The sequence below is a fragment of the Coccinella septempunctata genome, chromosome 4 (assembly GCF_907165205.1).
Source record: "Coccinella septempunctata chromosome 4, icCocSept1.1, whole genome shotgun sequence".
NCBI classification, from domain to species: domain Eukaryota; kingdom Metazoa; phylum Arthropoda; class Insecta; order Coleoptera; family Coccinellidae; genus Coccinella; species Coccinella septempunctata.
Genome location: NC_058192.1, coordinates 6,372,927 through 6,399,556, shown reverse-complemented (window position 1 = coordinate 6,399,556; position 26,630 = coordinate 6,372,927). Strand labels below are relative to the sequence as shown.

The window sequence follows — 26,630 nt, the reverse complement described above, 5'->3', positions numbered from 1 at the left end:
GTCTATGGTTTGACCATGGTTTCCCCCGTTTATGCGAAAGTCAACTTGTCAAGATTACAATGTCTCTTGTTAATTTATTAAAATCTGAAACGAAAAATCTTTAGATTTATTCGTCAGAGTAGATGATGATGTCCAAATTGAGATTCTTATGGAAATTTTCACTCATCCTTTCTATCTGAAATCTGTTCAGTAGTAAACATTTGCCGTTCGCCCAAAGTTTCACAGGATCTTCTTCCAGATGTACAACTGGGCCAAAGTACTTCAACCTGATTTCGTTATCCAATGTAGAAATGGCAAGAGTATAAGATAAATTGGTGGACACGTTTAATCCCAACCAAAATATCCATACGTCTGTATCTTTGGGTTCTTCGGCTCTGTGCCTTCTGCCTTTTTCTCGAATTTTCTCATCCATATCACATTCAGATAATTTCGTGGCAAGAACAAGTAAAGTTTGGTTTTCTTTCGGGAAGGAACTCGAAGTTTTAGAAACAGCCCTAGAATAGAAAGTCCAGTTAAATCTAATTATACAGAGTTGAGAAGATAGTTATACGGAAATAAAAGGATCACCTCTGATCGTATCTACACAAGTTTCATAGTTTATCTGCATATAACTGTTATGAAAATCACCTAACTCTCCTCAGTTATTCGAAAAATTTTTAAAATCAAATTTCTAGAATAACCTATGTAGGTTTTCAGTGAGATATATTTGTTGAAAAGGTGATAAACTCACGTTGATGGTGCACTCATTCCACAGGCAGGAAAATCATCCAAATTCAGTAAAAGCATCGTTCGAACTCCACCACGTTTGATATCTCTAGGAGAGAATTCCAGTGCGCTTCGAGCATCGCAGTGTGTGAAAATAATAGGAACTTCTTTGTGCTCGTATTTGTAATGTGCGCTCATGTCAAAGACACCTACAAATTTCCCACAGTCCAAATAGGGGCACTTCAGGGGCCTGGAAGAAAATTCAAATATTTTAACTCTATACGATATTTACTAGAGGAATAGTAGTTCAGGGTGTGCTAGAGATTCTTTGAATTTTGAGCTACCTCAATCCACTGCATCTTGGTTACAGGAGAAAATAGTCAAAATAAAGATTTTCGACAACCATTTGTCCAATCTTATTATACGTTTTGCTGAATGAATTGCTGATATGCTCACAATAAAAGCTTCCATATTCACTAAATTTTAATTGTAGATGCAGAATTTCGTTATCACATGAGTGATAACTATATTATATGGAGCGAATGCTCATTATAATTAGACTTTCATTTGATACATAAATTAATTAACCAGGTAAGACAGTTGTAAGAGGTGTAGCACCACAAGGAAGAATAGTGCCGTATTCTTTCTAATGAAAGATTAGAGGAGTTCATTAGAAGAAAAAGAGAACACCGGAAAGAAGGAAGCTTAATCATAGTTTCAAACATTATTGTATATACTTCAATCTTCATGTGTGATAGTACTATATTTACATAATTCCACTCACTTTTTGGATATGGAATTCTTTGTCTGGGAAACCGAAGATGTTGAGGAAACTCTTCTCCTCTGGAATTTTTCTGGGTTTGGAAATAGCTTGTTCGATGAGTTTCCATGCCTGGAGTGGTCATCATCCTGTATTCTAACGCTTTTCTCTGCAACAACAAAAAACGAGAATGATAGTGATGATTAAAGTTTTAGAAAGTTCTTAAAATAAAGTAGTAACAAATAGGTTGAGAAATATCCAATATTCTGCATTTTGAAGTAGAAGAATTCACAACTGATACCTGCTAATGAGAAGTCGTTACTCTTACAGTTATCACAAAAATGATCGTCCCTATCATGATGTGTTTCTTTGGGAAATGCATTCCCACATGATTGGCACTCGAGCAGAGTTCTATGTGCCAAAGATGTAGCCATTTGAAATTTTGTAATTTATCTTTGCAATTCAATTTAAAAATGACAGTACTGGAATTCAATGACGTTTATTTTTCTATGGGTTCTAGTATCTATGTTCTAAGAGAATATGCGAAGAAAATCACATTCTATGGTAATAATATAAATCGTAAATCCACAATGATGTTTACTGCAATGTAAAAAAAAGTAACAGAGAATGAGAAATATGAATTGTGATCTAATCGAGTGGCAAATTGAAATTTAAGGCATCGTCTCTATATTTTCCCAAGTTTGGTACCAGAATCCTCTGATCTTATAATCGGCAGAACCAAGAAAGAATGAAATAGTTCTTACGGGTTGCTCTCTACAGTTCCCATCGAAACGTTCCTATTCAAATTCATCGCAAGTTCACACGTGGTTTTATTACCATTCAAAAACGGAATTTCCTCACTTTCCAAATGTTCGCAAATACTTTTACCGCACAACGTAACAATCCACAGCATGCTTTACATTTTACACATCGTATTTCTGGTGCATATTGGATATACCCCAATGATTTTTACATAATGATCGCTTCTGGTCTTAATCCAAATTGATAACTGTTACAAGACTCGCGAATGTTGATTTCGAAGTTTTTTCGGAGCGATAGCAACGACAATGTACCGTAAATTAGGTAGTTATATCGATCAAGGATGTAGTAGGTGGAGAAAGGATCACTTATCTCGAATGCAGCCTCTATCTGTATCGATTTGTCGCAAAGATAAAACAGAACCGTCAATGTGTCTTAGGACTCTTAGTATTGGTTAATAAATTTAAAAAACGCTGCAAACCTAACTCAGAGATGATTTAGAGTAAATTATCACCTCAAACGAAACCCATACGGAAACACTATCTTATAGCGTTATAGTTGTGTTGACATGTATAATTAAAACAATGGAATTAATACCGAGAAGAACATTGATAGATGGTATATAATTAAATCTGCGTTACTTAATAGAACACGAGAATGGACGTGTGTTGCACAGGCGCCTTGATTAGGAAGTCATGAGGTATAATTTCGAAAAATCTCAGGTAGATATGCCTTCCTGGGGAAAAAATTTTTTAAAAGTGATGAAAAATAAATAGAATAACGTCATTCGAAATCAACTACCCTAAATTTGTGAGGATTTCAATCAATTCGTTGGTTCTATAAATTGGACAATTTGAAAAACAAGGAAAGGACATGTTCTGCATATATAAAATGAATAAGGAAAGGATGAAAATATAATATTTTCAGAAACACTTAAATAAACATACTTATAAAAAAACCTCAGTGTCCTAGAAGCAGAACACTTTACTTTATCAATGTCGCTGTTAGAACTTCTTCTCGACACAGTTTTCTTCTTTTTATTACTAATTTCACTCACATAATAGAGCAGTAAAGGTGAAGTACTTCTGGTTAACGATGACACTTTGAAGCCTTGGTGACGTGACTAAACCTTTCTATTGCTGAATGAAATAGTCGTTGTTCATTCAAATTAACACGATCGTGTTATTCGGTTTTACCCAACTTAACGTGAGATTTCAAATCGTTCTCAAATTTTCGGAAACATAGAAGGAAGTAAAAGGAGCTTAATATTCTGTATCTGTAGGTATCCGAGGAAATGAAAAGCTTGGAAATATTCCTTGAATTAGCTGGATTTTCTCTTCTTCTTGTTGTTTGTTCATATTTGTGAATACAAATTAATAGAAGAGGTTAATAGGAGAATTATAAAGAATTTGTATCATAACTTCTTCTTTGAAGCAGGTTTTTCAAATAAAATCTGAAAAATCTACCTTGGCCATATTCTCGCAATCCTTCTTGTCGCTATGTTTTGACCACGGTCATTTCTCTTAATTATATTCCTTAATAAGGCAATCTATCTATCCATCTCAAGTGCTTTCCAAGAATAAAAATATCCATTGAAAAGGGCAGATTTGTTAAAGAAAACTCGTGAATTTTCTATCGACTCTCCTCTTATCAATGAGGAAGGAACTTCTGGCCAAAACATCGATTTCTTCAAGATGTCCTTTTCAAAATCTGCATATCTTAAAATATAATTTAATTTTTTTTTCATGCTTGATGTTGAGGGGTTTTCGGAAATAATGAAGTAAAATATACCCCAATGTGCTTGATATAATTTTGTTCTAATTCATCGGACAAATGTTCCTGATTATCTGTAGAAAATCACAACAGAAGCTTACCTAATAAATACAGTCCTCTCTATCGCATTACTGTTCAATATTTATTCCAATAATGCCATTTGAAAATATCTGTGAGGTATTTTAATAGAATTCAGTCATCGAACAATTTAATGCACCATTTATTATTATTGTATAACATATAGCACATCATTGAGATCCATGTGTACAGTCAGGATTTAATGAAATTTTGTATATCCGATCGAACGCTATAACGTAGATCTAATAACCTACTTTCATCCTTGTCTGTTGAGTGGTAATCTTCAGTCTGCCCTCTTTCTCCATACTTGCAGAAGAAAGCATATATAAGTATACTGAAATTTCTCTCTATCATTCAGCAAATTGTGTTCATCCAGTGCACTTCCTCAGGTTTCAATAAGGCATCATGAAAGTACAGGTAAGATTAGCACATGGGATGTTTCCGAGCATTTGAAGATATATCACGAACGGATCTAAAAAAATTTCGGCACAATTGTCTTTCTTGAATCATTATCTTTTCGTATACAGGAAGAGCATCGTTTCGGAAATATTTCCCTTTGATTTTTTTCGATACATTGAAAAATAACACCACGGTTCGCCAACGATTTTTTGGTAGTTTTCGGGTAGAAATTTTCTGTAAACATTCAAACGCGTGAAATTTAAATAACTCAATTATAAAAAATATACGCGTCTGTATTCAAAATTGGGAATTACAGTGTAGCCAGGTTAGAAAGACAAGATCTATAATTTGCCGAACGGCTAAAAACTCATGGATTTTTTCGAATTGGCAGTAACTCTCATTTTTGTTTTTTCAATTGCACTTGAAGAGAAATCAGGTATCCCGATTCTAAATAAAATTGCGTGTACCTTTTGTATCCAAAACCGTCAAAATTGTTAAAATGTACAAAATGAGAATATTTAAATGCCCACTGCGATTTCATAATTGTTTATAAAGACCCTGTATTCATAATACAATATTCATCATCTTTCGATCAATACCCAATGTCGTAAATCAAATGGCCAGGAAACTGAAATGCCTAGTTCCGCATAATTTGAATAGGAATAGAAAATATCTCAAACTTTCAATTAAAAATTATTGCAGTCTAAAAAACTAAGCACCAGGTTTCGATACCACTTAATTCTTTTTATTCTCAAACTCGAAAATACAATTTCAACGTATAATATTCAATTTGTTAATTGCTCATTCATCAAAATTAAAGAAAGTACATCAAATCGAAGTGAAAGAAATCATCACTAATGATAATAGGTACACCAAATAAATACAGTACATCAAAAATTTATGGGCATAATGAAATCACAATGTGAATTTCAACACATTGATTAAAACTCTTTTGGTCATTAACTGCGGAGCCATTTTACCGTTTCTTCCTAGTATTAGCAGAATATTTATTTATTGCTATGAACTTTCGAAGATAAACCGGGTGGAATGAATATTATTTTCATCCAATTATTGTCTGGAATTGTGGAAAGTGAGAATCTTGATAGTTAAGTAAGTTAAGTTGCTTGAGTAATTAAATAAGAAATGATTTGATTCGTTTTACTTTCCGTTGTTCAGTATAAGCTCACCTGTATAGTGTATGAGCAAACAACAGCATCTTTCATTTAGTATTTCGAGTAAATGAGCATATTTTTTTCAGTGAATGATTTTGTGGCTTTCAAGATGTGGAAACTTGGCCGAATACTCTTGAAATTTAGAGGTTCAGTAAAAAAATCCATCAGAACTGCTTTGTGCTTCATTGTATCAAACTTTAACAGTGTGCCATATGAATTAACTAGAGCCAACCATTAAAGAAATTAAATATAATTCAACAGTGTCTTACAAACAGTATAATAGTACCTTTACTAGCTTCAGTCTCATTCGGATAACATCTGAAAACACTCTCAGTTTCATAATTCTGATCCGTTATTCCCAAGATCAAAATTACCCCTCATTAAGTATAATTAAATTAGGTTACCTAGTAACGTTATATCATAACTCCTTATAGACGGACTGGTTTAATATGTTTCAAATCGTAAAAAGCCCAATTTTCCACATGTGTGATTCCAGTTTAAATGAAATCCAATTGACTTTATTCATGAGATCGAGATATGACTTGACCAGCATTTGAATTTCCGCACCTAATTGCTTCCTATCTGTGTTTCGAATAGCAAACAGAGAAAAACTTTCGTTCAGATTTCATTATTATGCAGATAAAGCTAGACGCTTCAGCTAGACAATAGAATAATGGGTTCTCGTTTTCTCACTTGATCGAACCAGAGATTGTTGAAATATTATCGAGGTGATATGTACGTACATAGTGATGCAAAAGTAAAAAAACAGAATTTTGAGAATAAATGGTTTCCTCTTGGGAAATAAATTATGACATAACATTGTTGCATAGTAAAATTCAACCCTTTCAAGTCAAATTTTGATATAGAGGCTTTGTTTTGAAGTGCTTGAGTGTTCAAACTGTTTTTTCACCAAACAATTTAGGAATCTTTTGATTTTTTTTTTGCAGATTATCATATGTCTCTGCCTTGGTGCCATAGCTTCAAGTTATCCCATAGCCCTTTACCCACACCAGGGACATTCAGGACATGAAGAAGTTCAATATTTACAGTATGTTCCGGATCTTCAGGGTGGTCAAGAGGAAATCCATGAGAATCAGGTTGCCTCTCACAACTATGGGTCAGCTCATGAGGAGCCTGAGGAGGAACATAAGAAAGTTATCGATTACTACGTAAGTATTAAAATCGTTCATCTATATTCTACCCGGCTTCGACAACTAGGAAGAGTGTATGATTTCAACATTAAATTTTCTCTCTAGCTGAAATTGATTTGCAATTGCGTTATTTCATTATTCGAGATCACTGAAATTGGTTCAATCTTAAACCACCCTCGAATAATAAGGTCTTTCACTTTCTATAAAAAATAATTGAAAGAAATTGTGGGAAGATTTCAGAGAGAATTTTGTGTCTGTACCGTCAGTGATTAGAATAGAAGAATTTGATCATTATATGCAAATATTCATCTTTATAGATATATCTTTTTTCATGTGAATAGACCTTGATTTACATACACAGTGTAACACTCATTTTACTAGGAGAGAAACTACAAATATTGATTTCGCTTTCTCCAAATCAGCAACAAATACAGTTGCAACAAATAAATTAATGTGTATGATGGACATCTACTTCGAATTCCATTACGAATTTTGCGTATGCCAGATGTTGTGTCGGTTTATGTTGAATTTCGTGGAAAGTTTTGTTTATAGCGGAATGAAAGTAAAAGCTATGATTCTAAGAAGATCAGATTGATCACCATTATTATGAGATTTTATATGCTGAGGTGTTATTCAACAGCAGAAATATTAACATAGTTATTCAATTGAGAGAATCAGTAGCACGTTACTTCCGATACGGAATTAGTGTTAATTATCGCCTTAAGGCTATCACTATACTTATTCCGTTCATGTTCGAGATGATTGTAACTATTCCTTAAGTAGTTCAGAATCTGTTGAAAAAAGTATAGCATCTTCAGTAACTTTCTAACTGAAGGATGAATGTTATGGGTTATTACCTTTAATGAATAAAAGGCCTAAATTCTCCTTGCTTTTATTCAGTTTTCTTACTGATTTGTTTTCGTTTCAAGATACACCATAAAATGAAATTGAAGCTATAGTAGTGGAAGAATATATACCATTTCCTGCGATTTCTTTGGGACCAACTATATTTATGAATATCTTTTCAGGCACCGCCAAAATACTCCTTCAAATACGGAGTACAAGACTATCACACTGGAGACATAAAGTCACAACATGAAACCAGAGACGGTGACGTTGTCAAAGGACAGTATTCGCTCGTTGAACCCGATGGTTCTATCAGAACTGTGTCCTACACAGCCGATAAACACAGCGGATTCAATGCAGTCGTGAAGAAGAGTGGTCCATCGAAGCATCATGAACCAGAAGTTCACTATAAACAAGAAGCCCAATACGAACCAGAGGTCCATTATCAACCAGAAGCTCATTATCAACCAGAAGCTCATTATCAGTCAGAAGCTCAATACGAACCAGAAGCTCATTACCAACCAGAAGCTCACCCTCAACCAGAAGTACATTATCAATCTGAAGCTCAATATCAACAAGAAGCTCACCCTCAACCAGAAGTTCATTATCAATCTGGAGCCCATTATCAACCTGAAGCCCATTATCAATCAGAGGGAGAAGGAGAGGCGGCTGCTGATGGACACCATTAAAAACTTATAAGTAATCGATAAATAATCAAACACATAAGCATCTTATGCTGCCAAACTGAATACTCGTAGGATATTTTATAACTGAATCTAGTCAAAATTAAGTTTTAGTTGAACGGATTGAGGTTATCGTTTTTTCAGGTATAAGAATAAAAAAATGTATAATAAATTCGGTTTAAGGATGGAATTCCAGAAAGATCAAGATTATCGATGACCCAGTTCTATCTTGTTCAAAAATTTAAATGTTTGGATTCTATAAATTGCCACGATTAAAACATGCAGCGTAAAGATACATACCCCATCCTCATGAGCTTTACTTACAATCTCAGTATTATTTGAAGAATTATTTGTGAACACTCAAAGTTACATTTTCAAATTAGGTAGTTTGTAATCCATTCATCCTATATTTAATATATTCGAGTTGACCTTGTTGATGAATTTTATAATTGTTAATTAGTTTTATGTCATGTAATTGTATAGTCTAGGTAATATTTAGGGTATTAAGAAAAATATTCAATAAAAATTTGAATAAGGTTCTAAATGAACTACGAATTATTTCCTATCAAGTTTGTCCTTGTATTTATTAGAATCCTTAAAGAGCCCAGTGATAGAATACTGTTCAGAACAGCGCCTCAGAGGCTATATTGATGAAATCAGTTTCAATTTCTTCTTTATTCGAACAAAATTCAATTCCAAATTTGAATTGAAATTCATATTGTCCTCAAAACATCACCGTTGGCTTTGAAATAATATTTTCTGCTCTTCCTTTATGAAGATTTTGAACCAAATATCACAGCATTCCAAAATTGAGATCCACCACGATGCTAAAATTATTTTTGAAACCTAGCATTAATATTTTTCTCTCTGCACTCGTATAGGGTCCTATTTTTCTCAGATCTCCAAAATATTGACAGGTTAATACTTACGGAATATAAAAATTATTCATGTCATTCATAAATACGCTCCTATTTCTATTCAAAATTCGATATTTTTTCGAGGGTTGACAAATAATGAACCTTTGTGTGAAAACTGCATCAAACTCCTCTTTCAATTCCTCAAGGATCAAATATTGAAAAATAGCCGGAGTTAGGATCACCTTCCAATAAAGTATTTTAAATTTAATCCTCTGATGATGGTCTATCTATGTTTACACATTTAATAAACGGCTTGAATGCACGATTGAATTTCAAGAAAATAATCAATAGACCAATCACGATTTCCTCTCCTGCAATTCATTATTGTCTCACTATGACCAACTAACCGTTTAGTGATGATGAATTGATAGATATGTATCTTTTGATCATAATTTCCGTTCACACGATACTGCAGACTAGGTGTTATTAAATTATTTCGATTACTATAATTCGTTGAGGCTATTGTGTATTTGCGAATTTTCTCACGATAGGCATTTTCAGCAGAGAGAAGTTTAGAAAGTGCCCAAATGAATCTGATCACAATTATTACAAATTTCAATCGAAATTTACTCAATTCACTCACCACGTAGGCAAAAGCCAACAAAAATAAGAAACTGTTTTCTTCATTCGATACATTACTTATAATTAAGAACTAATTGTAATTTGAAGTATTTTTCGCAATATATTCTCACAAATCCATAAAAATCCTGATAAATATTAGGTTTGTTAATGCATATATAAAATATGCATAAAGCCCCAATATCTAAAAAGAACCGGTCAGAAAAGTTTGGTGAATTTTTGGGTAGAGTATGCAGTAAGTATCACGATATCGAAAAAACTAATTTTGGAATTATTGGATTAAACGAGCTCAACCGTTTTCAAATCGATTACGATCCTTTTTTCTGTTAATAACGCAGTTGGTGGAAATTGGTCAATACTCGAGATATTATCACGATCCTGAGGTCATTATAATATATCCAGAAACCAGAGCACACTTTTGTTTAGTTCTCGAATTGGTCGCACCTTTCGAATTGTACCTGAATTTTTACAGAAGATAATTCCGATAAATTAGATCGAACAATATGGATCGAACGGAATGGGATTTTCGAAAAAAAATCACCAACCTTGGGATAAACAGCGAAAGAGTTTTGCAACCTCTTCGATATAAATAGAGATCCAGGGGAAGAGAGCAGCATCAGTAGATACTTTGTTTCCCACAGTGTTCGATGCTTAAAATGTCATTAGTTCAAGTAAGAAAATCGTTATTCCTTCATTGTTTGTTCGATGTGAAATCTGTAAATTGATCTGTACAGTGATCGGTTCCAATACTGAGAAAAATGAAGAAGTTATTGGATTATTAAACTATGGCATCTTGTTATATTTCCTTGCTGTTCGTTTTTATTCTTTTTGGATTTTCGTCCTCATCATTCCAAAATGTCCAAGTTCGATCAGTTTAAATAGAGGACAATAGCATTAATGTTAATTTAAAAACTCTTCTTCCTAAATCACACAACTCATCAAAGTCTCAAAGCCCAACATTAATTTAGAAGTCGATAACTATGTCGAACTGAATTGAGAATTTTGACAAATAGTAAATTATTAAGTTAGGTATAAAAAATAAAGAAAAACACCTCAATACTTCAATATTCATAACGTGATTCATTTTTGGAACCATAAATAAAAATTGTTCAACAAATAACACAACTTATAGTTCTAGAAAAAGTACATTTTCTCCTAAAAGGTATGAGTTCAATCGAAACAGGTTCAGCAATAACAATTTCCGATTATTGTACAAGAAAAACTTCTATTCATTCAATATTTCATGACAAAAATTTCGAAGTCTTCATTAGTAATTCTTCTTCAGTCGATACGAAAGATATTTCAGATGCTTGCTTTTATTTTCTCACCAGTTTCCAAGCAGAAAAATTAATTTATTTTATTATAAGAGTCAAATGAGAGATTTTTTCTGGCACGAATGGGTAGATTCACAACAATCTACCAAAAACTGCTTTTGTTACTCTGATTTATGTTTAATTCATTGTCAGTTTTCTTTATCAAATAATATTCTTTATCTTATTCGATGAAATAATTAATGACGAATACAAATCCTATGCTGAAATTAAATTCTCCATTCATGAGTCGTGATTGGGAGGAAACTGGTGATATATCACGATCAAATCCGATCTGAAGCATGTACATGAAAAAGGTAGTTTATTGCGAAATGTTCCTTTATTCAGTGCTGCAGTTTTGCGAAATAATAACGTACCTATACTAATTGGTCATGAAAATATCAAACGCATATGCAATTTTAGTTTTAATTTTTCACGTATCCAATGAAATGACTGAAGGATTTGAAACATTCCAATATGAATATTACCTTATAGTTCTTTATTTTGTTTTAAAGTACTATACTTTATTTCAGGCAATTTCGATTCTCTATGCAGTGGCATGTGTTCAAGCTGGAGTGCTTAATCCTTACGCGTATGCAGGAGCAGGACATACTGGGATTTCAACTGTAGGAGGAGCTCATTTAGCAGGTGGAAATATTCCAATCCCTGTTGGTCCTTACGGTACAGAAGTTGATTATCATGTGAGTTACCTAATATTCGAGTGCTTCCCAGAGAAGCCAATTTATTCGATTTCTGTTACAGTCTCATCCCAAATATAATTACAACTATGGTGTATCTGACGCCTTGACTGGAGACAACAAAGCCCAATCTGAGGTCAGAGATGGCGATGTGGTCAAAGGTTCGTACTCTGTAGTGGAGCCAGACGGTTCCATACGTGTGGTGGAATATGCAGCAGACGATGTTAACGGTTTCAACGCGGTGGTTAAAAAAATTGGTCCGAGTTTACATAAGGCTCCTGCACCGGTCGTACATAGTCCATACGCAGGATACGCAGGACCTGCAGCATATGCGGGATATGGTGGGCATAGTGTGCATTACTGAAACAAATCTAGGTTTTTTGTTTTCATAACCAGGATTTGGTCTTTCTGAAAATAAATGGATTGTTTCAAATCTTCTCTTTTAATCTTCTTCCATTCCTCAATGAATTCAATCATTAGATGCCATGTTTAGATTTGGATTTATAGAACTCCACTGCTCTGTATTTTTCAAGAATCAACAGATACTCGCGAAATATCCTCAAATGAAGATTTGTATGAAATCTTTCACTTCGAAAGACATCTAGAACTTGATGCATCTTCCTTCGTTCGTTCAAACATTCTCATTTCCACATAAGCCTGGAGATATCAATCTGACTTGTGAGCTCATTATGTTAGATTAAAGGTGATATCATAAATCTTTGAATCGTTAATGGGAAGATGGAGAAATAATCCTTGACACCGACATATCAATTACACTCCGAGTGCGCTAACCGCGAATTTCAGAGGCATCTTCTGTGGAGATTCGGAGCAAAGTAGAATGAAGAAGCAGGAAGTGTTTGTTTACCATTTTAGTCGTACTGTTGAAATTTCCTGACCTGCATAACAGGAAATTTCATCGGTGACAACCGATTCTTAATCGCTTGAAAAGAAGAAGACATATTTCGTAGGAAATCTTTTACTTTTTATCCCGAGAAAAAATCGTTGAAATGAAAATTCTTCCACTGGAACTGTTAGGTACGAATAGTTTGAAACTTTGTCAGATTTGCAACATCCATGTACTTTTAATATAGTATATGCAGAAGATATGAATCATGTGATATAACTGATGCATTAAAGTGGTTCGAATTGCTTCAATTATTCAATTAGTTGGCTATGCAATTTCATCACTGTTACTTACACTTAATAATCAACTATTAGAGACCGATAATTGTGGATTACTTCAATTCTCTTTGAGGGCCTTCAAAAAAAGGCACCTTGGGAATGAAATGACGTTGAGATCTGAGGATATTCTTGAAGAAAATCGTATTTTTTCCCTAATAACCTCAAACCTCAAACTCAAAAAATGAATATAAAATCTTAGATACACATTTGAATGTGAAGGATTTCACCTATATGGTTTGAATCTAGGGAAATGACACAATGAAGGATATAACACGTGGAAGCAGCGTACAATAAAGATTCATTCTGTGTGTACCTACAACGGTAGATTCTTGCGATTGTCGGTGAAAAGTCCCCGTTGATAACATCGAAAAGAGAAGAAAGCTTGACCCTCGTCGAATAATGAGATGCCGTCTGGTCATTGAAGATGATGGATTGTCCCTCTGTGCGTTTGATTGTTCTGTTTAGGAACCGAATTGTTTCACCGAAAAGTGGTGCGACCTTGTTTGACACGGGTTGCTAAATTCTTCGTTTGGAGGGGCGTAGTCTTACAGTGAGTACTCCATGTCGGGAGGAGCTTATAAAAGAGTTCTAGGAAAGTCGGGTAATGTCAGTGTGTTCAGATTTTTTTCATGTTACCGCAATAAGTGTGCTGATATGTATTTTTTCAAGGTAAAAATATCTTCATTTGTATTTCGCCCTAAAGCTAACATAAAAAGTTTTTTCTATTTTTCCAGCCCTAGCAAAACAATTTCTGACCGCCTATTTAACAAGATTTCAGAATATTTTCCTACGGAAAAAGGAAGGAAAGTTACATCAATTCCTTCTCATAATTACCAAAATTCAGAAAGATATTTCTAGTTTAGAGATGTGCCCGACTAAAAGTTGGGTAAAGAAAGTCATTCAAAAATTCTCATAAGGCCTACTTTCTCAAATGGTGATATATACTGAGAATTTCTTAGTTTTTTCAGATTTCTTTAATTCTAGATACATACATGCTAGTCATTTTGGCGTCCTCCCATAAAATTCGTAGTATCATCCTCAAATCTAGGCAGATAGTTAAATATTCATGTTCCAAAAGATATTTGATTCGAATTCCTAAAATTCAGATGGGTCATCTCAAAAATTTACTAAATATTTCTCAAATTTTCTCAAGGAGGTAACTATAGTGTTATTCTTGATTATAACTCGTACTTTATTGGGGAGTCATGACTTGAAAGTATTATTTCGATATCACTATTTTGTCTATTGACAGCTGAAATACTTTTAGAAAAGCTTCATCACGCAAATTCATACAGATGATATACTTATCAGACACATTTTGATATCAGGAGTTTATAAAAGAAATATTTTCTAGGTGTTATGTTTTTCTCTTTATATCAATCAAACTTCAAAATTGCTGCACAACACGCTCCACATAAGAAGTCAACAAATAATTCTTTCCATAGGATGTAAATGTTAATATAACAACAGCAGCCTTAAAATACTCGATTCTACCTACGTTTATTTTTCCTTTTATATCCAGTAATTTGCCGAAGGAATCAAGTACCAGTACCAACTATCCTTCCAACTCTTGGCTCATCAATCATATAAAAAAATACGGAAATGTTGAGGCAGGAGTTTTAAATATCGAAATTTGTGTTGCCAAAATAATACCTGGTACTTCCAGCATGGATTCGTTATCGAAAGCCTGTCAATTCCTTCTTCACTGGTTTTTTGTCTGTCAGAGCTTGTGATCACTTTCGACTATTGAAACAAGAAGAACATGAATAAATGGGCTAACTGTGGAGTGCTATTCAATGAAGTAGTACCGTAATTTATTTTGAATTCCTCCATTCTAAAGCTGCATTCACAATCAATTCGCGGGTCGAAGTGCACTTCGGCACGAAATTTACCATTCGCAATAATCTTGGAACCATATACTCAAATGAATCAAAAATGTAACTGATCAAAACATAAGCATCATCATCATCTATAGCCGGCACGAAATTCCTTGCCGAAGTGATAGTTTGCGACTTGCAAGAAATTTGGTCTTGAATTTCATTGTGAATGGTAACGGAGAACGCCATCTGCTAAGCTTCCGTGCCGAAGTGCACTTCGGCCCGAGAATTGATTGTGAATGTAGCTTTACGATGAAAAACTTAACACGTGTGGTAATTTCACGTGAAAAAATAATAGCCTTCCACACAGCAGAGGTACCACACTTATTTTAATTAAGAAATTCGTTTATAAAAATCAAAAACGACAGATGGATAGCGAGAGGTATTCTTGATGAGATTTCCTAAGTAGCAAGTAGCGAGTGAAATATTCGTCGTCAACATATATCAATATTTGAGCGTGGACTACCGGTGTTTGAAACAAAGAAGGATGTCAATCAATTAATAACATTCCTCTTCATTCAAATCTGTAGAAACTTTTATAAGAAACACTGAAGTTAAATTGGTTTCTATTGAACCTATGTATTTCAGGACCCAATTTTTCAATGGGTGATTTCTAAATATCGAGAAGTTATGATTGTCCCGATTAGTAAATTGAAATAGTGAAACTAGTTATTAAAGGGAGAATTACGATATCTCTTGAATTGATATCAGCAGCCTGAAGGAAGTGATGATGATTCCTGAGATGAACAGAAACAATAGATAATAACTGAGGTGATGGTTAATTTCTAGTGCTAATTTTTTTTAATAGCCCAGCCGTCATCAAAATAAAATTCATACATAATTACTAGCTCTACTTACACAACTATAAAACGTTTTAATGAAATCATTTCTTTAGTTCTTCAATCTTCCCATAACATCATTAAATTACGTGCTTTTGAGAACAATTCTCAACCATGAAAAAAATTTCCTCTGTATAGAGATTAGAAATGAGTCTCGATTTTCATTCTCTTTCCACAAGTTATTCATTCCACATAAGAAAAACGGAAAACTAATAATAGGATAATAGCGCCATTGTTCCCACGAAGGAAGTATGGTAATGAAGGATTTTGCAATTTTCGGGTCGTATGATGGAATTCGTGTATTCTCAGCAATTAAAAATTATTTCACTTCATTATGACATTGCGTTAACCTTCGAGACAAATTATGTTATGTTAAAATTCATAATATTGTTTTGTGTTACAGAGAGCCATTGTTGTAATTTCCTTCTTCGTTTCTGCGACGTTAGGAGGAGTTCTGGTGGAGCAACCTGGTCACGCTATTAGTTATGCACCAAAACATACAGTGGACTATTACGTAAGAAAATATTTAAAACCTCAACAACGAAAAAATTTTTTCCACTGAGATATTCTTTTTGAAGATCATCTCACAATACGATGAAAAGCTTTTTATATTGTGGTAATTAGATCCACACAATCTGGGAGTCATTTCATTATGTTCCTCTTTCATAGGAAAAGTTACTACATATTTCTTAGTATCCTAACACCCCTAGCACTATTCAGAAGTATTGATCAACAATTTTGGTTTAACTTGATGATGCTATACTTCAGAAAGACGAGGAGATGTATCTTCAAACGTTAATTATTTATGGAAAATTTAACCGCCAATTTTTGGTCGCTATATCAAGAGTACCAACATGTCTTATCTTGAAAAAATATTGAAACTTTGAAACTACCCTCAGTGAATCCGGAGAATCAAAGAAGCACAAGCTAATAACCTGTCTAGGCATCCTCAATATTTTAATGCATTATGGTGCTTCATCCTCAAGTCATATAGGAAAAACGATGAACAATTCTATCAGCCCATTTCAATCCTATCCATGAACACAAAGGCGAAGTAACAATTGAAGATGTTTAACGTTTTTTTAATGACTTCCAAAAATAACTCACCCTTCTGTTTTCGACAGTCACCCCCGAAATATTCCTTCAAGTACGGCGTCTCAGATCCGCATACTGGCGACCACAAGAGTCAGCAGGAGAGTAGAGTTGGAGATGTTGTCAAAGGTCAATATTCCCTGGTAGAACCCGATGGTAGCGTAAGAGTAGTTGACTACACGGCTGATCCAGTGAACGGTTTCAACGCTGTGGTATCAAAATCAGCGCCATCCATCCACATACCCACGAAGCATCATGTTGAAGTAGTACCAGCAGTTGTAAGAAAGTTGGTACCTGTAGCCAAACCTGTGGTACCTATAGTCAAATCGGTACCTGTGGTACCATATAGTCATGCGGTACCTTCTTACCAGAGCGCGATAGTTGGGCACCCAGTAGGAAAAGTTGTCTACTCGAATGACATTGGTAAGTGTAGTTCTGTATATTATGAAGGATTCTTCGAGTGAACCGAGAAGGTTTGAAATTTTCACGTAAGAAGCGTCTTATGTGTCGAATAGTTTCTGACCGGTCCGTTTTTTGTTTCTGAAATTTTTTTTCTGGTGGTTTAGGTTGCCATATAGTGAAGCAACATGAGAAACATATAGTCTTAGGAAGAAGGCAAACTTTTGGGAGGTTTGATGATCGGCAGAGTTGTTGTTTTTATCATTTGTAAAATAATCGAATCTGCTCTTAAACTTTCAGTGAACAATTTTTGGAATTTTCAAGTGACATCAAGGTATTACCACACCGAAAAAGTTTCTAAAGATTTCGATAGTCTCACAAAAAAACTAGAGCAAATCCTTTGTCGTATTAATCAAGTCCTATAACAATATCTAACAACTTCTGAATAGGGTTACAGGAATCAGCATAGTACAAGGACTCTCATCAGGATGTTGAAATCCATTGAAAAGATTCTAGAACATGCATGATATTCGCCGTAAAGTAATTAATCAGTTATTTTCCGCTACTGAGATAGAGAATGAAGCTAATGAAAGAGATGAGAAATATTTTGCTCGTGAATGCTCACATTCTTCGAAAATTTCGTTCCCTATAAAATTCACTCGATGAAAATTACCGAATATTTCGAAATAAATTTTACGGGTCAGCATTTAGTTTCGAAACATTCCTTCTCTGAAGCAATTGATAAATAATTAGTCCCTTCAGGGTAATTAACGCTTATTTTATGACCGAACAAACTTTGCGAAAGAATAATGTCTATTTTGTCATGTTGAAAGATAGAGATGAAAAGTAGCGTTTTGTTAAATAGTACAAAATATATCGACCCGGGTCATTTCATTGACTAATTCGAGATCGTAGATTACGAATATGCAATTAGATTTTTTGTAGGATCAGTATTTTAGGAAATAAATTACTTTTAGTGGAAAGTTTCGAAAAAATTGGTCAACTTTGAAGAGCTGTAGCAGCCAGAAAAAGAGAATTAGACATACGCTGATTCTTTTGGTGCCAGACGGATACTTTGCTAATAGAAAATTCTAATTTTTAATCATCTACCGCGAAAATTTCAGATTTTATGATTTTTTCCGCGAAGCTCAAAATTTTCCAATTTTTCATCGACCATAACTTGAAAAATAAATTTTTAAAAAAATATCCGTTTGCATATTCGTTATCTACGCCCTCGGATTAGTCGACAGTATAAATTTGGTTTCGATCGGAGACCAAAAATTTTTTTCAAAAAAATCGCAATTTTTCCATGCATATGTATGGAAAATTTGAAAAAATTTTGATCTTCCCGATTTCCACCATAATTGGATTATTTACTAAATCGAGGGCGTAGATCACGAATATGAAAACAGGAGTTAGCTGAAAGGATTTGTTTTCAAGTTATGGTCGATGGAAAATGCGGAATTTTGGACCTTCGCAGAAAAAATCATAAAATATAAACTGTTCGCGGTAGGTGAATTAAAGTAAGATTATTTCATTCTCAGAGGATCAATTTATCACCGAAGAAATCAGCATAAGTCCAGTGCCTCTTTTATGGCTGTGACAGCTCCTCAAATTTGACCAATTTTACGTAAATTTTTCACTGAAAGTGATTTATTTCCGAAAATACTGATCCTAGGAGAAATATTATTGCATATTCGTTATCTACGACCTCGAATCAGTCATAAGAATGACCCTGATCGATATAGTTCGAAAATAAAAATTTTCGGATATAGCTACTTGTGTGTACCCGCGCTCCACCACTTAAGTGCAAACAAAAATTTATTCATTCAGCTATATCGACCCGGGTCTTTTTACTGACTAATTCGAGGTCGTAGATCAGGAATATGCAATTAGATTTTTTCTAGGATCAGTATTTTGGGAAATAAATCACTATGCAGTTTTTTACTTTTCTGTGGCTATGTGTAGGCATAGGGGAGGCAAAATCTTTAGCTGACGCGGGCGACCTATACCCTAGGACGGTTCTGCTGGCAGCTTTATTTCTTCAAGGCGTCGTTAATCTTTTAAATTTTCCACGGTTCTCACTGCATTCAGGACAAACATTATCTCCGACTAGGTAAAGTCTTTTTGTAACAATAATAATGTACAAAAAACCTTAAATTTGGAATTCATTTGAAAATTCCTATGTCATCTGATGTTGTTTATAAATGGATGGTACATATACGACTTGATCACAAGGTAGCGAGATGGTGTCCATTCAATTGAATGACAAAATTTCACCTCGGTAAATAAGATGTACTTAAAGAGCAAAAAAACGGTAAATACCAACGAACAATTCGCATGCAGGATCTCATACATGCCCCTGGACCACCTTGTAATCGCTGGAGCCACAGGCGTCTTCGATTCCTCCTATATTCATTAATGAAACAAGTCACGCATGAATTATCCATTGCTGAGACAACATAGTTGCATTTGTTCAGTGAAGAAAGTACCTTTCGTAACCACCATGCTAATACGGAAGGCAAATATTGGAAGCAATCGTTAAATTCAGATCGATGTCGATTGGCGAAAAAATACGATTACAAGAGGCAAACTTGGATATGAATTATAATCTCTTACAACTTATGTAAGTAATCGTAAAAGGTATTAATTTCAGAAAACTTCGGTTCAATTGGCTATAGCAAAAATAAGCTTGCTCCATTTCATAATTTGCCTAGAAAGTCTATGTTAGAAATTTTCAGAGGAATAGAGAGAATCTACTATTGTGTAAATCTGGGAGAAATGAGAAATTGTGAAGGTTTTCCTATGGGCTCACCATTTGGAAGTGGGAGTTTGTACCTAAAACATATTCTGATGGGGAAAACCTTCCAGAAAAGATAATGTTTGTAGTTCTGCCCTGGCCATGACAGGTTAATAAACAATTAAACTTGAAGGAACGAAGTGTCTGTAAAGAGAATAGATAAAGTGCATGGAACTTCTGTATTTTCATGAAGTCACAATGGACATATTACATGTTTACAATAATATGTAGATCAAAACTCAAGGGAAGCAGGAAACACTCGACCATCCCGATTATACGAGCATGTGATGAGAGTAAATCAATCATTTTTCAGAATATCCCTGTCATTTGTTTATTTCCTAGCTAATATCTCTATAAATAATAACCAGTTTTTTATGTCTTCACAACGATCTGATCAACACATAAACGACATGAGAAAAGTGTCCTTGATCTTTAGATGTTTGTATCAAAATTAGATCTGTATCGAAATTTCTACACTGAAGAGCTATTTGTTCTTAATCTAAATGTCACATGTTCGAACCTTGAAATACTCCGGTTTCGGCTTGAAAAGTCAAGAGAACGATTCAAATCAGACGTTCTAATTTTTCCTTAGCAAAATCTTCCTCCTCATCACAGAAATATACCGAACTGAAGACGTTTTTCCTTCTCATGATGTGAACAGCTGAACATTTCAATGAATGTGGATCCGATGAACAATGAACATTGGTCCTTTTTAAAATAGATTCATTTCCTTGATCTGATGTGAAACAATCGAAAAGAATTCGTCATTTGATATTTCCGACGACTTGAAGTAGGTACCTGCGGAAACGTATCAGAAAGTATTACCCAGTGAATATCCGCTTTATATTATTAGTAGAGATTGAAAAACGAAGAATAAAACGCCTGGAGTGGTCAATGCAGAATAATTGAGAAATGGGAGGAATAAATTGAATGAAACAATAATTGACCAGCCCATCAATCTTCTATAAAGCTAGTATTGCATAGAATAATAATTCAATTCGATAATTCATACTTTGAGATAGATACCCACTCATTTTGGAGAAAGATGCATTTTTGAAAAAGGAGTATCTCATGGACTAGTTTCATAATAAGTAAAGTTTCAGAATAGATTGGTCCAAGAACCGCGATTTTTCTTTTCTCAATGACCAGGACGACTATAATAATAATCTATCGCTATCATCTGCAATATCTGCAGTTAGAACTTCTCATTTTGAAATCTATAGATCTATAATTTGGCATTCCGCCAAATGATGCTGGTTCAGTTTTCTTACAGAGTGAGATACATTTTTTAGCGTTAGGTTTTCCCTTCATCTTATTTCCTTTACTTTATATTTATTTCGTTCAATGATGCGAATTCAGAAGTAGATCGATTTTTATAGTTTTCAGAAAAAGATAGTGGCAGATGAATGAAATTCTAATCAATTTTATTGGGACTATTTGAAAGTTTGAACTGTGAAAATTTTGTGATAGTTATTATCCCTTTTTCGTTTCAAAGTGAGATTCATAAAAGCACTAATTATACCGGAATCACACCTATGGTTTAAGGTTTGTGTGGTTCATTAAAGCTCTTCAAAAAAATTACTGGAAAAATTCGGAAGACTTCCCCAGTCTGTCTGAATTATGGACTGCGTTTTATGTGATAACATCTATCCGCGAAATAATTTTGCGCAACCAACCATAATCTGTATATTAAGCCTGATTTTACCTGATTATACGGTTGTAATAACTTCATAACATTCTGTTCTGAAACTTTTGCAACATCGTCCATTTAGAATAATTTCATGGTTTAGTGCCTAATCCAGAATTTATCCGCAGTCTAGTTCCATAAAACTATCGTCTCGAATATATGAATTGGTCTGAACAATTACAACGTATATACTTAAGCTATTCATAGTTCCCTTGCACAATATCCAGCCGGTACTCCCGTACTATACCTACCGTTCATCGTCAAATGATGGCAGAACGATTTAATTCAATATCCATTTATGGCAACCTGTACGGACGTATATACAGGTGTGAATAGGAAATAAATAACGTTAAAACCGAGGTATTAATATGAAAGGAATTATCCTGTTGGGCATAATTATTAATATCGTACACATTACAGGATTTCGTAGGAAAATCCTAGCTTAGAATCCGGTAACAAACGAAAGAAATGAAATGTCAGATTTTTGCGAGAAGATCCTTAATCGAAATATCAAGGCTGGGATTGAATTATTCGTTTATCTCGCAACTTTCAGGAGATAGGAAAAGATAAGTGCGGTTGAGTTTACGGATATGATCACTGCGTGAGAAATGCTTTGTAATTTTTTCATACCAACATTGACAGTGGTGATGATACAAATTTAAATTCAGAAGAAATATGAAGGATTTTTTTACTAGTAGATAGGTCATGAATTATAGTCTCGAAAGTTTCACAGAGCTAATTTCCATTTAAAAGCTTTATTATTCGTTTTTTGTTAATTATCATCTGCTTTTTTGCAGGACATGATCAGTACTACCAGGACTACCAAGATGCAGCCTACGCCTATCCTCAGTATGACTTGGAATCTTACTACGACAATCACAATCAAGCACACTATTGAGAATTTCACGAAACTGAAAAATGTATTGCTTAGATTTCTTTAAATTGAGACCAAAAATATTTTTATATGTTCTGTACAGTTAAGAAAAATGTTAAAAAATCGTTATTATACTGGTAAGACGTACCTGAGATTCTTTTTCAACCTTTTGAGCAGATTTTGATATTGAAGCGTAATAAAACCAATGTTGAATATGTAGATCGAGGAATCAACAGTTGAAAATATTATAGTCCCGTTTTAAAGTTCAATGTTTCTCCTTAAAAACTTTCAACCGCATTTCCCGAATACCTTGAATGTTTTTTATAGTTATTCTGCTTCTCAATCAAATTATTCAGTTCTTTTCTATATACAAATTCCTGAGTTGGAGGTATTTTCGAGCGGAAATAAATAAAGATTAACATGAAGTATATATTTTTTTGTGAATATTATAATCAATTTAATAATTTTCTATATTTTGTAGCTCCATATATTTTTCCATCAACAATAAACAATATCATTCAATAAAACCGGAGAAACATCTTCCAAATTGAAAAAGTATGAATATAAAAAAGCAGAGAATGCATCCTTCTCGTGTACCTACGTAGATATTCTATTTTCTACATTTTTTCGAGAATAATCAGAATTGTATTTATAATTCAATAAAACTTATTACATTTCAATAATGTATATTGACACTTTTTTTCCAGTTTGAACCATAGAATCACACTTGTGAGCATAATAATCTGATGATTAAAAACTTCTAATAGTGATCATTTCCTCTATAAGTTCAAATTATTAATCATAGTTATCGAATAAAAAATATGGCCAGTTAACAATTTATATAAAATTCCCTTCTCTCTTTTAGAAGTATACATATTTATAAATTAAGTCTGTATAGTTTAGGACTCAATACTTCTTTTTTGTATTTACTAAGCTCTGAGCTTGAGAATCAGGTGAAAATATTAATTTACTTTGCGAGCATCTTGGTTATGTTTTTATAGATTTACTGTATATTGTACTGCCAAGAGTTTGAGTTTTATATTATATTGATATTATTCCTGTCGATCACAATAAGATTATGATATAATCCATTCTGTTCATTCCCTTCAAAAAAAAATCATATTAGGCCTTTGCGTGCTACTACAACCTTCTAGATAGATGCCAGAATCAAGCAATCTTCATTTCCATGTGTCAGATAAATCTAGAATACCGAAAATTATTTAGCAAAAATATATGTTTGAGGTTTACCAATCTTCTTTCATTCTTTTGAGTACCTCAATTCAAGATTCATGTACTTCTTTCCAATTGACATAATTGATTTTTATGGGAATTGGTCAAGAAGTGGTGTATTGACGAAACTTTTACGCCAATTGAACCTCATTTAGCACAGATAATTTTGCAATTGGAGAATAGTCTAAGGAAACCTTCATTATGTGTAACTATATATCATAACCTTTAGTCGGGATTTTAAAGAGTAATAAATCCCCCCTATCAAATATCGCAAGCGTTCGCTGATTGAAGAAGTACTATTAATTCAACTGTTTATTCTGTTATCCAACTCGACATCCTATTTGATGAATGCGACGACTCTACTCTCATGACATATATTCAGGAATTGTTCACATATAAAAAGAAATCTTTGGTTTCACCACACCCGGATAGTTCATTATGAAATCGATCACTGTTCACCGAGGAAAATGCCGAATAAGAAAGATTGGACAGGATTGGGAATTCGATAGTCTGTTATCTTCCAAGCTTTTATCGCCATTTTTCTTCGTTTCACTTCAGGGATTTATGAAGGCGTATTTAAGGTAAGCGCCAATGCACAATGTATAAGTATGATTTTTGTCGGTTGACAGTTTAATTATGACTACAAGGAAAACGGCAATTGACGCTTGCAAGATGGCGCATTATGCAACTGAAAGTTACTCCACTCCAGATAATAATATAAGGAGTGTTATTCAGGTACCCGGGGCCAAAATCTTGTATAGATTTTTCGAAACCATTGATGATAGAAATAAGTTTGTTATGATAATGAAGATCAGGAAAATATTAAAATTCAACGCCTCCTCGAAACCTTCCTTGTGATATAATACAACCCACATTTTTCTTCAGGCAATAATTTGGAATTTGTAATACAATACGCAAAAAAATCTCAATTTTAATGAAAGTTAACTCTACATTGACTTTATAACATATTCTTTATGTTCTCTCGCGAAGGTTTTGAACGAAACAAGACACATTAAATGGAGGAAAAATTCAGGATTTCACCGAATTTTATGTGAAAGAAGAGAAATGAACAATTTTCAAAATACTGAAATGCAGATAAGTGATTTAATACTTGGTATTTCCACCCCTTGCGTTAATTACAGCTCGGCAAGGACGGTTCATACTCAAAATAAGTGATCTTAAAATTTTCTGATCTAATTCTTCCCAGATTTCTCCGAGTTGTATTCCTAAGGTTGTCCCAAACCTGCTCAATCGGATTGAGATCTGGACTTCTTGCTGGCCATTCCATTCGAGAGACTTCAGGTACTCCTGAACGATGCGCGCACGATGAGGTCTGGTATTATCGTCCATAAAAATGAAATTTTCACCAATGTATGGGGCAAATGGCACTACATGCTCTTCAAGAATGCTCCTTATATACTTATCAGCATTCATAGCTCCATTATCAACGACCACTAGGTCTGTGCGAGCAGTCAAAGATATTCCACCCCATACCATAATCGATCCTCCCCCGAAACCAGTAGTATTCAGGAAATTGCACTGAGCATATCTTTCATGTGGACGTCTGTATACAAGGGAACGTCGATAGCAACACAATGGTAGAGGCAGAATCTAGACTCATCTGTGAAGAGAACTCTTTCCCAATCGGCCTCTTCCCAATGGATATGTTCTCTCGCAAAATCCAAACGCGCATGAGTTTGCTCAAGCTGAATTTGAAGGAGGCGAGCGGTTGCAAACCGTTGTCTCAACGAAGAAACTCTCAAGTAACGTTCTTGAATGGCAGTTGTTACCCGTGGTCTACCCTGTCCTGGTCTTCGTACATTCATACCTGTCTCCCTGAATCGCTGCAACATTCTGGACACACTTGTATGGGAAACTCCAAACCTTTCTGCAATTCTTGTGTATGTCCACCCTTCTTCTCGCAAAACTACCGCTTGGGCACATTCCTCTTGGGTCAAATTGCGTGTTTTGCGTTGCATAGCGATCGGGTGTAGAAAATCAAACGAAAGAAAAACTATTGATCACTAGAAGTGATCGAGAACAACTGATTTTAGAATGGAGCCAATACATTCAAAATCTGATAATATCATCTTTTTTTATTCCTGCTGGGAAAAAACATCTGTATTGAAGAAAACCGTTGAAAGTGGATAATATATGCATGCATAATTCTGATAAAAATAATTATCATTGAGAACACCTTCAGTTGTAGAATAAATTTGAGATTTCCATAATGTGCGTTAATTTTTTTGCGCAGTGTATATTCGGGGATACATTCTTGATTGGTAGTTAGGAAACGATATTTGAAAGATGAACTCGTGCAGTTTATAACAAGTGAGAATTTTCATGGAATGAACTACTTGAAACATAAAGATGAAGGATGATTGGTATGCAAGCACTGCACAAACGCATTAGCACGAACCGCGTGTAATTGTGGTAACCGAGTCGCTCGTTTATTCAAAGTGTTACCTGAAGAAACAATCTAAACAAACGATTACGTCGCAACAGCTAAATCGCCTTACAACTTATCAGCCGTTCTGCAACATAAAAAAATCATGAATAAACGATGTCTACTTTGAGCTAAGCCACATTTTTCAACTTCTTGTTTTCTATTATTGCTATTGTTCCATTTGAGCAACAGTTGCAATAATTCACCTTTTGGATTTATTGCATTACGATTACAAGTGAAGGCCGTAGTGTTATGGATTATTCAGGTAAATCATCAAACGCCCACAATTGTTAATTACAGCTTTCGGTTGCTTCGTTGCCCAATTACCGCTGAAATTATGACGTGTTGATGGACTGATACATCCGATTTTTTTT

At 34.2% G+C, this 26,630-nt stretch overlaps 4 protein-coding genes across 5 annotated transcripts; 3 read left to right on the top strand and 1 right to left on the bottom strand.

Annotated features, from left to right (window-relative positions):
• Positions 1-63: 63 nt before the first annotated feature.
• Positions 64-2,458, bottom strand: LOC123312479. Of its 2 annotated transcripts, none has more exons than XM_044896928.1 (4): positions 2,303-2,458; positions 1,490-1,634; positions 731-955; positions 64-494 (listed from the first exon to the last, which is right to left on the bottom strand). In XM_044896928.1, the coding sequence occupies exons 1-4, from the start codon at positions 2,376-2,378 to the stop codon at positions 107-109; spliced, it is 834 nt and encodes a 277-aa protein (XP_044752863.1). In that variant the 5' UTR covers positions 2,379-2,458; the 3' UTR covers positions 64-106. The 2 variants fall into 2 exon arrangements, with proteins under 2 accessions (XP_044752863.1, XP_044752862.1); XM_044896927.1 differs by lacking the exon at positions 2,303-2,458 and adding an exon at positions 1,767-1,963.
• Positions 2,459-4,369: 1,911 nt separating this feature from the next.
• LOC123312480 (cuticle protein 8-like) lies at positions 4,370-8,862 on the top strand. Its single transcript, XM_044896929.1, has 3 exons — positions 4,370-4,492; positions 6,594-6,815; positions 7,826-8,862. The coding sequence occupies exons 1-3, from the start codon at positions 4,481-4,483 to the stop codon at positions 8,330-8,332; spliced, it is 741 nt and encodes a 246-aa protein (XP_044752864.1). The 5' UTR covers positions 4,370-4,480; the 3' UTR covers positions 8,333-8,862.
• Positions 8,863-10,448: 1,586 nt separating this feature from the next.
• LOC123312488 (larval cuticle protein A2B-like) lies at positions 10,449-12,218 on the top strand. Its single transcript, XM_044896938.1, has 3 exons — positions 10,449-10,493; positions 11,666-11,833; positions 11,895-12,218. The coding sequence occupies exons 1-3, from the start codon at positions 10,470-10,472 to the stop codon at positions 12,192-12,194; spliced, it is 492 nt and encodes a 163-aa protein (XP_044752873.1). The 5' UTR covers positions 10,449-10,469; the 3' UTR covers positions 12,195-12,218.
• Positions 12,219-13,527: 1,309 nt separating this feature from the next.
• On the top strand, positions 13,528-22,907 carry LOC123312481 (cuticle protein 18.6-like). Its single transcript, XM_044896931.1, has 4 exons — positions 13,528-13,681; positions 16,132-16,242; positions 16,853-17,243; positions 22,504-22,907. Exons 1-4 carry the CDS (start codon positions 13,574-13,576, stop codon positions 22,602-22,604), a joined length of 711 nt encoding a protein of 236 aa, XP_044752866.1. The 5' UTR covers positions 13,528-13,573; the 3' UTR covers positions 22,605-22,907.
• Positions 22,908-26,630: the final 3,723 nt, after the last annotated feature.